At 41.9% G+C, this 15,207-nt stretch overlaps 3 protein-coding genes across 3 annotated transcripts; 1 reads left to right on the plus strand and 2 right to left on the minus strand.

Annotated features, from left to right (window-relative positions):
• Positions 1–289: 289 nt before the first annotated feature.
• Positions 290–703, minus strand: LOC117340747 (myb-related transcription factor, partner of profilin-like). The gene has a single exon (XM_033902512.1). It carries the CDS (start codon positions 701–703, stop codon positions 290–292), a length of 414 nt encoding a protein of 137 aa, XP_033758403.1.
• A 6,028-nt stretch (positions 704–6,731) lies between these two features.
• LOC117340758 lies at positions 6,732–9,483 on the minus strand. Its single transcript, XM_033902523.1, has 2 exons — positions 9,393–9,483; positions 6,732–8,245 (listed from the first exon to the last, which is right to left on the minus strand). The coding sequence occupies exons 1-2, from the start codon at positions 9,481–9,483 to the stop codon at positions 6,732–6,734; spliced, it is 1,605 nt and encodes a 534-aa protein (XP_033758414.1).
• Positions 9,484–13,448: 3,965 nt separating this feature from the next.
• LOC117340769 (shematrin-like protein 1) lies at positions 13,449–15,189 on the plus strand. Its single transcript, XM_033902535.1, has 3 exons — positions 13,449–13,689; positions 14,116–14,364; positions 14,519–15,189. The coding sequence occupies exons 1-3, from the start codon at positions 13,449–13,451 to the stop codon at positions 15,187–15,189; spliced, it is 1,161 nt and encodes a 386-aa protein (XP_033758426.1).
• Positions 15,190–15,207: the final 18 nt, after the last annotated feature.

A 15,207-nucleotide genomic window follows, 5' to 3' on the forward strand; every position in this document is an offset into this window, starting at 1 on the left:
AACGTCATTGCAACTGTGTTTGAACATTCAGAGTAATCTTTGTGTGAACATTAATGATGTTCTGGAATATCACGAAAAGAACTAAGGAAAAGTTAAACCAATTATAATTCTTTGCATAACGTGTTTTAATAAACATTTGCATAACGTTTTAATAACAATCAAACCGTTTGGTTTCAATCATTCATAAAAAAATAACATTGTAAAAATGAAAAAGAAGTGATTGTCCTTGGAACAATATACATTACATAAAAGGTACATTGTCTATTAATTGATTTCTGAGCAAACAATGTTAACAGAACATAAAAGTATCTGCCATTTCAGTTGCTATCCCTTCTATGACTACAGCTGTCACTCCAAGCACGGCCAAGACTTTCTCTTCTAGTGGTGTCAGTGCCGGTTCCGTCATTTGTCCACTGCCTGTTCTGTTTCTCTCTTTTTCATATTTACTGGCCTTTCCCTTTACACTACTTGACCAATCTTGCCACTTCTTCTTTACGTCATCCATGGACCTGCATGCCTGGGATGAGGCGTTGATCTTTGTTGCTATCAATGTCCAGATTCTCTTCTTTTTTTCGTTTGTAATACTGTCTGTAAACTTCCCCATTAATACATCCCTGTTTTTACTTACTTCTACTAAAATTTCAAGCTCTGAGAGCGAGAAGTTCGGTTTTCGCGGCCGCTTACTGCTGCTTGATTTCTCCATTTTGTCGTCTGCTTTTGTTTTTGTTACAAAACGAAAGTAAGACAGTGTCAAAAGGATGCTTTGTTATATTTTTATAATCGATTAAAACGTTTGCTTGACTCGACAGGTAACTCAGTCAAAAAAACGAAGGCGGAGATTCCGGATTCCACGTATTCTTAGTTAAGTGTGACCTTACCAAAGAGAGCCCTAAGTGAGACATGCGAAAGGTTTAAGAATGCGATAAAGAGGCTTTTAATTACCCACTTATCGAATACTTTGTTTGATCTTACCGCTCCCTTAATTCCAAACTTAAATACATTTTTCTAGTTACTGGCCCCTGGAAAATAAGGCTTTGCTTAAGATACAGAAAGAAATAGGTGCATGTAGGGTGGCGTGACCCTTTGATTATCTCCCATTCGCCTGGTCTTAAACTCAAATTGGATTGGTTCCAAAGAAAGATGGATCTTTCAGACTCATTCATCATCTTCCTTCCCCGAAGGATAAGTGTTAACACCTTTATAGATGAAAAATTATGCAGGGTATTGTACACAAATTTTGACGTATTATTGATATAGTTCAATGCTTATGACCTAATATTTTGATTGGTAAAATGGACATTAAGTCGGCTTTCCGCTAACTATCCAGATGTCCAGAGGATTTTGAATTGTTTGGGTTTAAGTTGGGGGACATATATTTGTTAACAAATGCTTACCCATTTGTTGCGCCATCTCTGGTTACTTTAAAAAAATCTTCTTCGCTTGAATGGATTGTTCCAGACTTGGCAAAGTTAGGTGTCGAGGATAAAACATTGATTTGGATCATTACTTGGATAAGTTTATCTTCGCGGGAACGAAGGCACATCATATTGTCTTAATCTTATGCAAGTCTTTGCCAAGGTCTGTACAAATTTAGGAGTACCGATAACTGATGAAAAGACTGTTTGGTCAACCCACATATTAGTATTCTTGGGTTTAGAAATTGATTATGTTAATATGCAAATAAAAATCCCCCGAGATGAACTTGAATTGCTGGTTAGGCTTCTTAATGAGGTGGGAAAGAAAAAGAAGGTAACTTTCAAACAGCTACAATCTCTCACTGGGTCTCTAAATTTCTGTGTTAGGGCCATTCCAGCTACACGCGCATTTATTCGTCGTTTTTACAATGCTATGTCGGGTTTACAGAAGCCACACCACTTTGTTCGAGCCAATCAAGGTATGAGGGAGGATATTCACACCTGGTTATTGTAGTTTTCCCGAGATACATTGGGTAGACAGTGCTATTCTTCAGCTCTTCACTGATAGTGTTGGTGGGTATGGCTTAAAAGGTGGAGGTGTTTTCCTTCATGGCCTTCCCTTGGCCTGAGGCTTGGATGGAGAGTGTTATAATTCGAGACATAACATTCCTCGAACTGGTTCCTATTGTCTTGGTATCTTGGTATGAGCTGCAGAACAAAAATATTTTAATTGTACACGGATAATGATGGACTGATGTCAATTTTGAACTAGAAAACATCTAAGTCAGGTAGAGTTATGGAACTTGTCCGTCCATTTGTGCATGTTGCACAACATTCAGTTTAGAGCTGTTCATATTCCGGGTAGTTGAATTCCATGCGGTTTCGCAGGTTGGCCCCTCATGCTGCTTTAGTCCCTTCCAACGTCCAGCATCATTCCAGGAGTTAATCTACAACATGAAACTAGCAGACTCCTGAAGGCATCATTTTAAGCTAATTCAAGACAAGTTTATGATACCGGCATTTATCGTTTTGAGCAATTTTGTATAGCTCATAACTCGCATTTGGTTTGGCCTCCTACTCATCACCAGGTAATAAAATTTATAGCTTATCTGTCTTCTCAGGGTGTTTGGGTATTTGGATGTAACACAGTTTTTTTTTATTATCAACAATTTTTATTGGGGATGACAAGGTCAGATACAAAGTCAGACACGCGTCTTCCCATTTACCTGATATTCTTACCAAAATAATTAGAGTTTAACCAATGGTGTGCAGCTCATCCTCTGAAGTACATCTCTTTGCTGCTTTTTTTCAACAGCATTTTTGCCTTTTTACGTGTCGGGGTGCTAGTGGCTACCAAGCGGGGCGAGTTGGGTCAAGCTTGTTTCACAATGTTTCACAATGTTTCAGTCTGTGCCAAGTCTGGCTTAGTTAGGTTAAGACTACCACATTCTAAAACTGATCAAGGAGGCTCTGGTGTCGTTATATCATTAGAAGGAAATGGATCGGTAGCTTGTCCTCTTAAACTCATTAACCAATCTTTTTTCTTGCGCAGTAAGGCCCCTGTTTTCCCCCCTGTCATGCCGACATTACTCCAGCCACACGTTACCAACTTTCAGCAATTCTGAAAAAGTCTCATGTTGCCTTAGGCGTGCCTTTTGGTGGTTACAAGTCTCATTCCTTCAGAGTGGGGGCAGGTACATTTGCTTCAATAAAGGGGTTTTCAGAAGACAAAATAAGAGATAGGGCGTTGGGAATCTAGGACTTTGAAGACATAAATACGCACAGTAAAATTGCTGTAGGGTTTATTACAATGCCTTAGTAAATTAGGCTTTCTTTAATTTAAGGGGAATGGGTTGTTTGTAATTTTACACGATCTCTTTAAATTTATACATTTTACTAGCACTCACCTAGCTTATTTTAAGCTTAAGTTTTCAGAATACAGTACACAGATGTGGATTGTTGGATCTTGGACGTTTCGGTGCTTCTATTTTATGGCGCGCTAAAGGTGGACTAGGTTGGAAGAATTTGGTTAGGCATGTAAAGATTTTGTTCCCTCTTGAAAATCCACCTGATGTTCTTTTAATACATTGTGGGGGCAATGACATAGGACAGTGTAATCCAGGGCTTCTGAGACGTCGGATGCTTGCTTCCCTTAAAGCATTATCTGTCCTGCTCCCCAACACTAGATTAGTTTTGTCAGCTATTTTGCTTCGTTTAAAGTGGAGAGGGTGTGTATCCCACAGGGCTGTACGAAAACATCCCTGTTAGAATTAACAGTCATATAAGTGCTTACATTATGAAACAGGGGGATGGGTACATAAGATATCCAGAAATTACTGACTGTAATCTAGAACTTTTACTAGATGACGTTCACTTGAGTAGCTTAGGGAATGACCTTTTCCTGTATAGGTTGTAACAGGGTCTTCAGACATTATTGTCGTCATCAGCTGCTTCTATGTCGCCCACACAGGGTGAACGGGGTCCTTGGTTATGGCTTTTGCTTGCATGCAGGGGAGAATGTTTGGTTAATTGTGCCTTGACTTTTAATTATAGCCATGTGGATTGGTTTTCTATTTGATTTTGGTGTGGTATATTTGCTGAATTTTGAGGGACGCCAAATCTCCCATATTTTTGTCTGGGTCGGCTCCCTATTTTATTTACTACAATTTGTAGATTTTTGTAGGATTCAGCCTACATTATTCAGCCGGGTCTTTGGTGCCCCCAACCATAAGCATATTGCTTTGAAATCTGGCATTTTATTTGTAGCCCGACTACCTTAACTGTGGCATAATTTTTCCCCTGGGCGAGGGGTATTTTATATGCTGTTATTATTGACCAGACATTCTTTGTGCAGTGTTGCCATCTGGCGGTATTTTTCTGGTAGACAACAGATTTTGGAAAGTGTATTTTTGCATCACATTATAATATCAGCTATTGAGTCTGGAGGAATATCCTGTTCCCAGTTTCCTCCAACTCTTTAGCTGTCACGTGGTTGAAGTTTTTTGCCATTTACTTGTAAGTTTAGGACCAATTAAAAGACATTAGTAATGAAGAAATGCTATCTTTGTTTTCTGTTCAGAGTGTCTTCTATCTGATAAATAGTTTATGTGAGTGTGAGTGATAAATAGTTTGTGAGTGTGCAAAAATAAGTGATAGTTATTCACTATATCAATAAAGTTATCATTAGTCTGTAATATATAAATTGTGTAGGCTATCAATAGAATCGATACATTATTAAATGATAAAAACACGATAAAAAAAATCATGTCTACAGATACTATGGGATATGAGTAGTTTATATATATGTTTTTTTCAGTGGCATCTGCTATTGAAGAAACCAATTGCAAATTATGAATAATATGGAGAAACTTAAAGGAAGCAGTCCGTGATGTATTCTGGAACCTTGCTTTGGATGTGAAATGTTAATGTTTACCTGTACAATTCATTATGACAGGGTGATTTATTGTATTGTTTTATTTTGATTCCCATCTTCAATTCATTCTTTGGGATGTTTAGAATGTTTACATTTACAATAACATTGTTTCCCACTGATACAGCAGCTCTCTTAGGACTCGTCAGTGAGACTAGGGACATCATACAGCTCTTCTAGAACTCGTCATTGAGATTAGGGACATCATACAGCTCTTCTAGGACTCGTCAGTGATGTATGGGACATCATACAGCTCTCTTAGGACTCGTCAGTGAGATTAGGGACATCATACAGCTCTTCTAGGACTCGTCAGTGATGTATGGGACATCATACAGCTCTTCTAGGACTCGTCAGTGAGATTAGGGACATCATACAGCTCTTCTAGGACTCGTCAGTGATGTATGGGACATCATACAGCTCTTCTAGGACTCGTCAGTGATGTATTGGACATCAGACAGCTCTTCTAGGACTCGTAAGTGATATATGGGACATAAGACAGTTCTCCTAGGACTCGTCAGTGATGTATAGGACATCAGACAGCTCTCCGAGGACTCGTCAGTGAGATTAGGGACATCATACAGCTCTTGTAGGACTCGTCAGTGATGTATGGGACATCATACAGCTCTTCTAGGACTCGTCAGTGATGTTAAGGACATCATACAGCTCTTCTAGGACTCGTCAGTAATGTATGGGACATCAGACAGCTCTCCGAGGACTCGTCAGTGATATAAGGGACATCATGCAGCTATCCTAGACCTCGTCAGTGATGTAAGGGACATCATACAGCTCTTCTATGACTCGTCAGTGATGTTAAGGACATCATACAGCTCACCGAGGACTCGTCAGTGATATAAGGGACATCATGCAGCTATCCTAGACCTCGTCAGTGATGTAAGGGACATCATACAGCTCTTCTAGGACTCGTCAGTGATGTTAAGGACAGCATACAGCTCTTCTAGGACTCGTCAGTGATATATGGGACATCAGACAGCTCTCCGACGACTCGTCAGTCGTCAGTGATGTCCTTAACATCATACAGCTCTCCTAGGACTCGTCAGTGATATTAGGGACATCATACAACTCTCCGAGGACTCGTCAGTCGTCAGTGATATAAGGGACATCATACAGCTCTCCGAGGACTCGTCAGTCGTCAGTGATATAAGGGACATCATACAGCTCTCCGAGGACTCGTCAGTCGTCAGTGATATAAGGGACATCATACAGCTCTCCGAGGACTCGTCAGTCGTCAGTGATGTTAAGGACATCATACAGCTCTCCGAGGACTCGTCAGTCGTCAGTGATATAAGGGACATCATACAGCTCTCCGAGGACTCGTCAGTCGTCAGTGATATAAGGGACATCATACAGCTCTCCGAGGACTCGTCAGTCGTCAGTGATATAAGGGACACCATACAGTCCTCCTAAGACTTGTCATTGATGTTAAGGACATCATACAGCTCACCGAGGACTCGTCAGTGATGTTAAGGACATCATACAGCTCACCGAGGACTCGTCAGTGATGTTAAGGACATCATACAGCTCACCGAGGACTCGTCAGTGATATATGGGACATCAGACAGCTCACCGAGGACTCGTCAGTGATGTTATGGGCGCAAAGTGTGGAAATCCAAACATAAACGGGGACGTCATGAAATAAAAATGGTCTTAACGCGTGTTGAATTATTGGGGCTTAGGTTGAGGTTAGGGTTGGGGTGGCGGGTTACATTAACCCTATAAACTTGATCAATGCCGTAGTTGATTTGTGTTATAGTGTCCAATCAGTCATTCGTCGGTGGTTAGGGCATTGTCAGAATTCCATGTTCATATTGTGAAATTCCATTATGTTTCCATCCTTACCAAAGAAAATAAAGAATGTATAACATAAGTCATTGTACAGACTCATTCTTCAGTTCCACTACAGGTAAACCTGTATTATTTTGTCCCCACCCACCGTCACGTTGTACAGACTCATTCTTCAGTTCCACTACAGGTAAACCTTTATTATTTTGTCCCCACCCACCATCACGTTGTACAGACTCATTCTTCAGTTCCACTACAGGTAAACCTGTATTATTTTGTCCCCACCCACCGTCACGTTGTACAGACTCATTCTTCAGTTCCACTACAGGTAAACCTTTATTATTTTGTCCCCACCCACCATCACGTTGTACAGACTCATTCTTCAGTTCCACTACAGGTAAACCTTTATTATTTTGTCCCCACCCACCATCACGTTGTACAGACTCATTCTTCAGTTCCACTACAGGTAAACCTTTATTATTTTGTCCCCACACACCGTCACGTTGTACAGACTCATTCTTCAGTTCCACTACAGGTAAACCTTTATTATTTTGTCCCCACCCACCACGTTGTACAGACTCATTCTTCAGTTCCACTACAGGTAAACCTTTATTATTTTGTCCCCACCCACCGTCACGTTGTACAGACTCATTCTTCAGTTCCACTACAGGTAAACCTTTATTATTTTGTCCCCACCCACCACGTTGTACAGACTCATTCTTCAGTTCCACTACAGGTAAACCTTTATTATTTTGTCCCCAACCACCATCACGTTGTACAGACTCATTCTTCAGTTCCACTACAGGTAAACCTTTATTATTTTGTCCCCAACCACCGTCACGTTGTACAGACTCATTCTTCAGTTCCACTACAGGTAAACCTTTATTATTTTGTCCCCACCCACCGTCACGTTGTACAGACTCATTCTTCAGTTCCACTACAGGTAAACCTTTATTATTTTGTCCCCACCCACCGTCACGTTGTACAGACTCATTCTTCAGTTCCACTACAGGTAAACCTGTATTATTTTGTCCCCACCCACCATCACGTTGTACAGACTCATTCTTCAGTTCCACTACAGGTAAACCTTTATTATTTTGTCCCCACCCACCGTCACGTTGTACAGACTCATTCTTCAGTTCCACTACAGGTAAACCTTTATTATTTTGTCCCCACCCACCGTCACGTTGTACAGACTCATTCTTCAGTTCCACTACAGGTAAACCTTTATTATTTTGTCCCCACCCACCATCACGTTGTACAGACTCATTCTTCAGTTCCACTACAGGTAAACCTTTATTATTTTGTCCCCACACACCGTCACGTTGTACAGACTCATTCTTCAGTTCCACTACAGGTAAACCTTTATTATTTTGTCCCCACACACCACCACGTTGTACAGACTCATTCTTCAGTTCCACTACAGGTAAACCTTTATTATTTTGTCCCCACACACCGTCACGTTGTACAGACTCATTCTTCAGTTCCACTACAGGTAAACCTTTATTATTTTGTCCCCAACCACCGTCACGTTGTACAGACTCATTCTTCAGTTCCACTACAGGTAAACCTTTATTATTGTATCCCGCCCCAACATCACCTTATACATGCCAGCATCCCAAACAGACAGAAAACGTATGGCGACAGTTGTTACCTTTAAATCTAAATAACGTTGAGGGGTCTAATCTAACTGGGATTCAGTATTAATGTATTTATTGTGTATCACGTTCTTTGATGTATAAAAACTTGTATTTACGTTTGATCTGAAGATAATAACAAAGTTATGAACCTTTTTGATGAACATCATTTAAATGGGACGGGGTTCACTTCTAACGACAACACAAACGCTGCAAAACGTTTTCATAGGAAAAACAAATCATTTCCATGCAATATCTGTTTTATGATAAAATCAAATGTAATTTTCGATTTTAAGATCTATATAAACTTGACCATTTACATAATTTCAAATTATTTGAACACATTTCTGCAAACCTAATACCTCATTTAAAATCATGCATATCAATTATTGTGTTGACACAACTCGCTCCATCGGACCGTATGTTAATTCTAAATGACATTTTAGATTTGAATGAAGATAAGCGGAAGCTTGATTTCGAAAAAAACCCAAAAGACCGCTTAAACCTGCCTAGTCCCAATTATTTGAACACAACACACAACAGAATTCGGACATACGATTAATTGTTGAGCGTTCAGGATTTGTGGCACCCAACACACTAACCACACAAATGCGTGAGGTTTCCATACACCTATTCTACAGTTCCTGATTAGATATTTAGAGAGATTCTTAGCAAAATTACAAGAATTTCAGAAATGCGTACAAATACACATGTATATTAATTAACATTAATTTTTGTTGCAATGCATTCAGTTCTTATCCATGGTTTACGAAAAAGTCAGCATGATATCGGACTGTGACCAATGGCCTAATTTGTTTTTTTTTCATATGAGGCTGAATTCACCAAGAAATTTAGCAGAAAACATGATCACTTCTGTTTATTTTATACCAGGCTGAATTCATCAAGGAATTTAACACAGTTAATTCTGGTTTTTATACGAAACTGAATTCATCAAGGAATTTTACAAAACACAAAAGCCTTACATAATTCTTTAGAATGATATTGAGATAACCCATGATGACATTAAATAACAAGTGAGTGATCACCACGTAGTGTAGATCCTGGTGGGGAAAATGACACCACAACTTACAAATGGACCTCAATCTGTACTACTTAAAGCGCAGCCATCAAGGACAGATAACATGTTAAGCTGTTTGGTAGCTGTCGAAATTGTCCTTTTTTCAACCGCTGTCTTTCCCATTCTTGATAACGACGCCCTTTCACGTTCTAACGTTTTATAATCAACATCTAGATCGTCTGAAATTTCTGTTGATCAGTTAGCATTGTTAAGTTTAAATAAGTCACTGCCTCAGTTTTCACTTAGTCAAATAATATCGGTTTAACGTCCTCGCAACAGTCAGGGTCATATGAGGTCCGGATTTCACTTAGAGGTCATGAGATCACTTAGAGGTCACGAGATCACTTAGAGGTCATGAGATCACTTAGAGGTCACGAGATCACTTGAAATTGACCATGTTTTTCATGACGACCCTCGTCGGATACTGTAGGTATCGTCGGTATCCGACGGTGCATATCGATTGATGGTCAAAGAAATGATGCTTCATGGAAAGGAATGGACCAACATGCAATGATTTATGGTAAAAGAATGGGCAAAGATGATTGATATCAAGTAATGGGCCCAGATAGGATGAGTGATGGTAAAGAAATGGGTCAACATAAGATGATTTATGGTAAGGAATGGGCCAATTTATGATGACTTATGCTAAGGATCTTATGCTTGATACGATGAGAGATGGTAAATGAATTGGCCAAGATGCGATGACAAGGATACGATAGGTGATGGGAAAGGGACAAGGATACGATCACTGATGATAAAGAGATTAGGATGCGATGAGCGATGATAAAGGAATGGACTAGGATACGATGAGTAATGGTAAAGGAATGGACTAGGATACGATGAGTGATGGTAAAGGAATGGAATAGGATACGATGAGTGATGGTAAAGGAATGGACTAGGATACGATGAATAATGGTAAAGGAATGGACTAGGACACGATGAGTGATGGTAAAGGAATGGACTAGGATACGATGAATGATGGTAAAGGAATTGACTAGGATACGATGAATAATGGTAAAGGAATGGACTAGGACACGATGAGTAATGGTAAAGGAATGGAATAGGATACGATGAGTGATGGTAAAGGAATGGACTAGGATACGATGAGTGATGGTAAAGGAATGGACTAGGACACGATTAGTGATGGTAAAGGAATGGACTAGGATACGATGAGTGATGGTAAAGGAATGGACTAGGATACGATGAGTAATGGTAAAGGAATGGACTAGGATACGACGAGTGATGGTAAAGGAATGGACTAGGATACGATGAGTGATGGTAAAGGAATGGACTAGGATACGATGAGGGATGGTAAAGGAATGGAGTAGGATACGATGAGTGATGGCAAAGGAATGGACTAGGATACGATGAATAATGGTAAAGGAATGGACTAGGACACGATGAGTGATGGTAAAGGAATGGACTAGGATACGATGTGTGATGGTAAAGGAATGGACTAGGATACGATGAGGGATGGTAAAGGAATGGAATAGGATACGATGAGTGATGGTAAAGGAATGGACGAGGACACGATGAATAATGGTAAAGGAATGGACTAGGACACGATGAGTAATGGTAAAGGAATGGACTAGGATACGATGTGTGATGGTAAAGGAATGGACTAGGATACGATGAGGGATGGTAAAGGAATGGAATAGGATACGATGAGTGATGGTAAAGGAATGGACGAGGACACGATGAATAATGGTAAAGGAATGGACTAGGATACGATTAATAATGGTAAAGGAATGGACTAGGACACGATGAGTAATGGTAAAGGAATGGACTAGGACACGATGAGTGATGGTAAAGGAATGGACTAGGATACGATGAGTAATGGCAAAGGAATGGACTAGGATACGATGAGTGATGGTAAAGGAATGGACTAGGACACGATGAGTAATGGTAAAGTAATGGACTAGGACACGATGAGTAATGGTAAAGGAATGGACTAGGACACGATGAGTAATGGCAAAGGAATGGACTAGGATACGATGAGTGATGGTAAAGGAATGGACGAGGACACGATGTGTGATGGTAAAGGAATGGACGAGGATACGATGAGTGATGGTAAAGGAATTGACTAGGACACGATGAATAATGGTAAAGGAATAGACTAGGACACGATGAGTGATGGTAAAGGAATGGACTAGGACACGATGAGTAATGGCAAAGGAATGGACTAGGATACGATTAGTGATGGTAAAGGAATGGACGAGGATACGATGAGTGATGGTAAAGGAATGGACTAGGACACGATGAGTGATGGTAAAGGAATGGACGAGGACACGATGAGTAATGGTAAAGGAATGGACTAGGATACGATGAGTGATGGTAAAGGAATGGACTAGGATACGATGATTAATGGTAAAGTAAAGGACTAGGATACGATGAGTGATGGTAAAGGAATGGACTAGGATACGATGAGTGATGGTTAAGGAATGGACTAGGATACGATGCGAGACTGAGGCATCTTCAATAATGTGGGAGGCTGGAGTATGTATGATTATGTGGGAGGCTGGGGTATGTACGATTATGTGGGAGGCTGGGGTATGTATGATTATGTGGGAGACTGGGGTATGTATGATTATGTGGGAGGCTGGGGTATGTACGTTTATGTGGGGACTTGGGTATCTATGATTATGTGGGAGACTGGGGTATCTATGATTATGTGGGGACTTGGGTATCTATGATTATGTGGGAGACTGGGGTATCTATAATTATGTTGGAGGTTGGGGTATGTACGATTATGTGGGAGGCTGGGGTATGTACGATTATGTGGGAGGTTGGGGTATGTACGATTATGTGGGAGGCTGGGGTATGTACTACTAAGTGGGAGGCTGGGGTATGTATGATTATGTGGGAGGCTGGGGTATGTATGATTATGTGGGAGGCTGGGGTATGTACGTTTATGTTGGAGGCTGGGGTATGTACGATTATGTGGGAGGTTGGGGTGTACGAATATGTGGGAGGCTGGGGTATCTATGATTATGTGGGAGGCTGGGGTATGTACGATTATGTAGGAGGCTGGGGTATCTATGATTATGTGGGAGGCTGGGGTATGTACGATTATGTAGGAGGCTGGGGTATGTATGATTATGTGGGAGGCTGGGGTATGTATGATTATGTGGGAGGCTGGGGTATGTATGATTAAATGGGAGGCTGGGGTATCTATGATTATGTGGGAGGCTGGGGTATCTATGATTATGTGGGAGGCTGGGGTATGTATGATTATGTGGGAGGTTGGGGTATGTACGATTATGTGGGAGGCTGGGGTATGTACGATTATGTGGGAGGCTGAGGTATCTATGATTATGTGGGAGGCTGGGGTATGTACGATTATGTGGGAGGTTGGGGTATGTACGATTATGTGGGAGGTTGGGGTATGTACGATTATGTGGGAGGCTGGGGTATGTACGATTATGTGGGAGGCTGAGGTATCTATGATTATGTGGGAGGCTGGGGTATGTACGATTATGTGGGAGGTTGGGGTATGTACGATTATGTGGGAGGTTGGGGTATGTACGATTATGTGGGAGGTTGGGGTATGTACGATTATGTGGGAGGCTGGGGTATGTACGATTATGTGGGAGGCTGGGGTATCTATGATTATGTGGGAGGCTGGGGTATGTACGATTATGTGGGAGGTTGGGGTATGTACGATTATGTGGGAGGTTGGGGTATGTACGATTATGTGGGAGGTTGGGGTATGTACGATTATGTGGGAGGCTGGGGTATGTACGATTATGTGGGAGGCTGAGGTATCTATGATTATGTGGGAGGCTGGGGTATGTACGATTATGTGGGAGGTTGGGGTATGTACGATTATGTGGGAGGCTGGGGTATGTACGATTATGTGGGAGGTTGGGAGTATGTACGATTATGTGGGAGGCTGGGGTATGTACGATTATGTGGGAGGCTGAGGTATCTATGATTATGTGGGAGGCTGGGATATCTATGATTATGTGGGAGGCTGGGGTATGTATGATTATGTGGGAGGCTGGGGTATGTACGATTATGTGGGAGGCTGGGGTATGTACGATTATGTGGGAGGCTGAGGTATCTATGATTATGTGGGAGGCTGGGGTATGTACGATTATGTGGGAGGTTGGGGTATGTACGATTATGTGGGAGGTTGGGGTATGTACGATTATGTGGGAGGCTGGGGTATCTATTATTATGTGGGAGGCTGGGGTATGTACGATTATGTGGGAGGTTGGGGTATGTACGATTATATGGGAGGCTGGGGTATGTACGATTATGTGGGAGGTTGGGGTATGTACGATTATGTGGGAGGCTGGGGTATGTACCATTATGTAGGAGGCTGGGGTATGTACGTTTATGTGGGGACTTGGGTATCTATGATTATGTGGGAGGCTTGGGTATGTACGATTATGTGGGAGGCTGGGGTATGTACGATGATGAGGGAGGCTGTGGTATGTACGATTATGTAGGAGGCTGGGGTATCTATGATTATGTGGGAGGTTGGGAGTATGTACGATTATGTAGGAGGTTGGGAGTATGTACGATTATGTGGGAGGCTGGGGTATCTATGATTATGTGGGAGGCTAGGGTATGTACGATTATGTGGGGGACTTGGGTATCTATGATTATGTGGGAGGTTGGGGTATGTACGATTATGTGGGAGGCTGGGATATCTATGATTATGTGGGAGGCTGGGGTATGTACGATTATGTGGGAGGCTGGGGTATGTACGTTTATGTGGGGACTTGGGTATCTTTGATTATGTTGGAGGCTTGGGTATGTACGATTATGTGGGAGGCTGGGGTATGTACGATGATGAGGGAGGTTGGGGTATGTACGATTATGTAGGAGGCTGGGGTATCTATGATTATGTGGGAGGCTGGGGTATGTACGATTATGTGGGGGACTTGGGTATCTATGATTATGTGGGAGGCTGGGGTATGTACGATTATGTGGGAGGTTGGGGTATGTACGATTATATGGGAGGCTGGGGTATGTACGATTATGTGGGAGGTTGGGGTATGTACAATGATGAGGGGACTTGGGTATCTATGATTATGTGGGAGGCTGGGGTATCTATTATTATGTGGGAGGCTGGGGTATGTACGATTATGTGGGAGGTTGGGGTATGTACGTTGATGTGGGGACTTGGGTATCTATGATTATGTGGGAGGTTGGGGTATCTATGATTATGTGGGAGGCTGGGGTATGTACGATTATGTGGGAGGCTGGGGTATGTACGATTATGTGGGAGGTTGGGGTATGTACGATTATGTGGGAGGCTGGGGTATGTACGATTATGTGGGAGGCTGGGGTATGTACGATTATGTGGGAGACTGGGGTATGTACGATTATGTGGGAGGTTGGGGTATGTACGATTATGTGGGAGGCTGTGGTATGTACGATGAGGAGGGAGGCTGTGGTATGTATGATTATGTGGGAGGCTGGGGTATGTATGATTATGTGGGAGGCTGGGGTATCTATGATTATGTGGGAGACTGGGGTATGTATGATTATGTGGGAGGCTGGGGTATCTATGATTATGTGGGAGGCTGGGGTATCTATGATTATGTGGGAGGCTGGGGTATGTACGATTATGTGGGAGACTGGGGTATGTATGATTATGTGGGAGGCTGGGGTATGTACGATTATGTTGGAAGCTGGGGTATGTACGATGAGGAGGGAGGCTGTGGTATGTATGATTATGTGGGAGGCTGGGGTATGTACGTTTATGTTGGAAGCTGGGGTATGTACGATGAGGAGGGAGGCTGTGGTATGCAATATACTGGTAGACCTGATTATTGCGAGGTTTGTACGAGAGACACGTCCAGTAAAAAGATCTAGTTATTTCTGGGTTTGTAC

Source organism: Pecten maximus, chromosome 2, assembly GCF_902652985.1.
Source record: "Pecten maximus chromosome 2, xPecMax1.1, whole genome shotgun sequence".
NCBI lineage: Eukaryota > Metazoa > Mollusca > Bivalvia > Pectinida > Pectinidae > Pecten > Pecten maximus.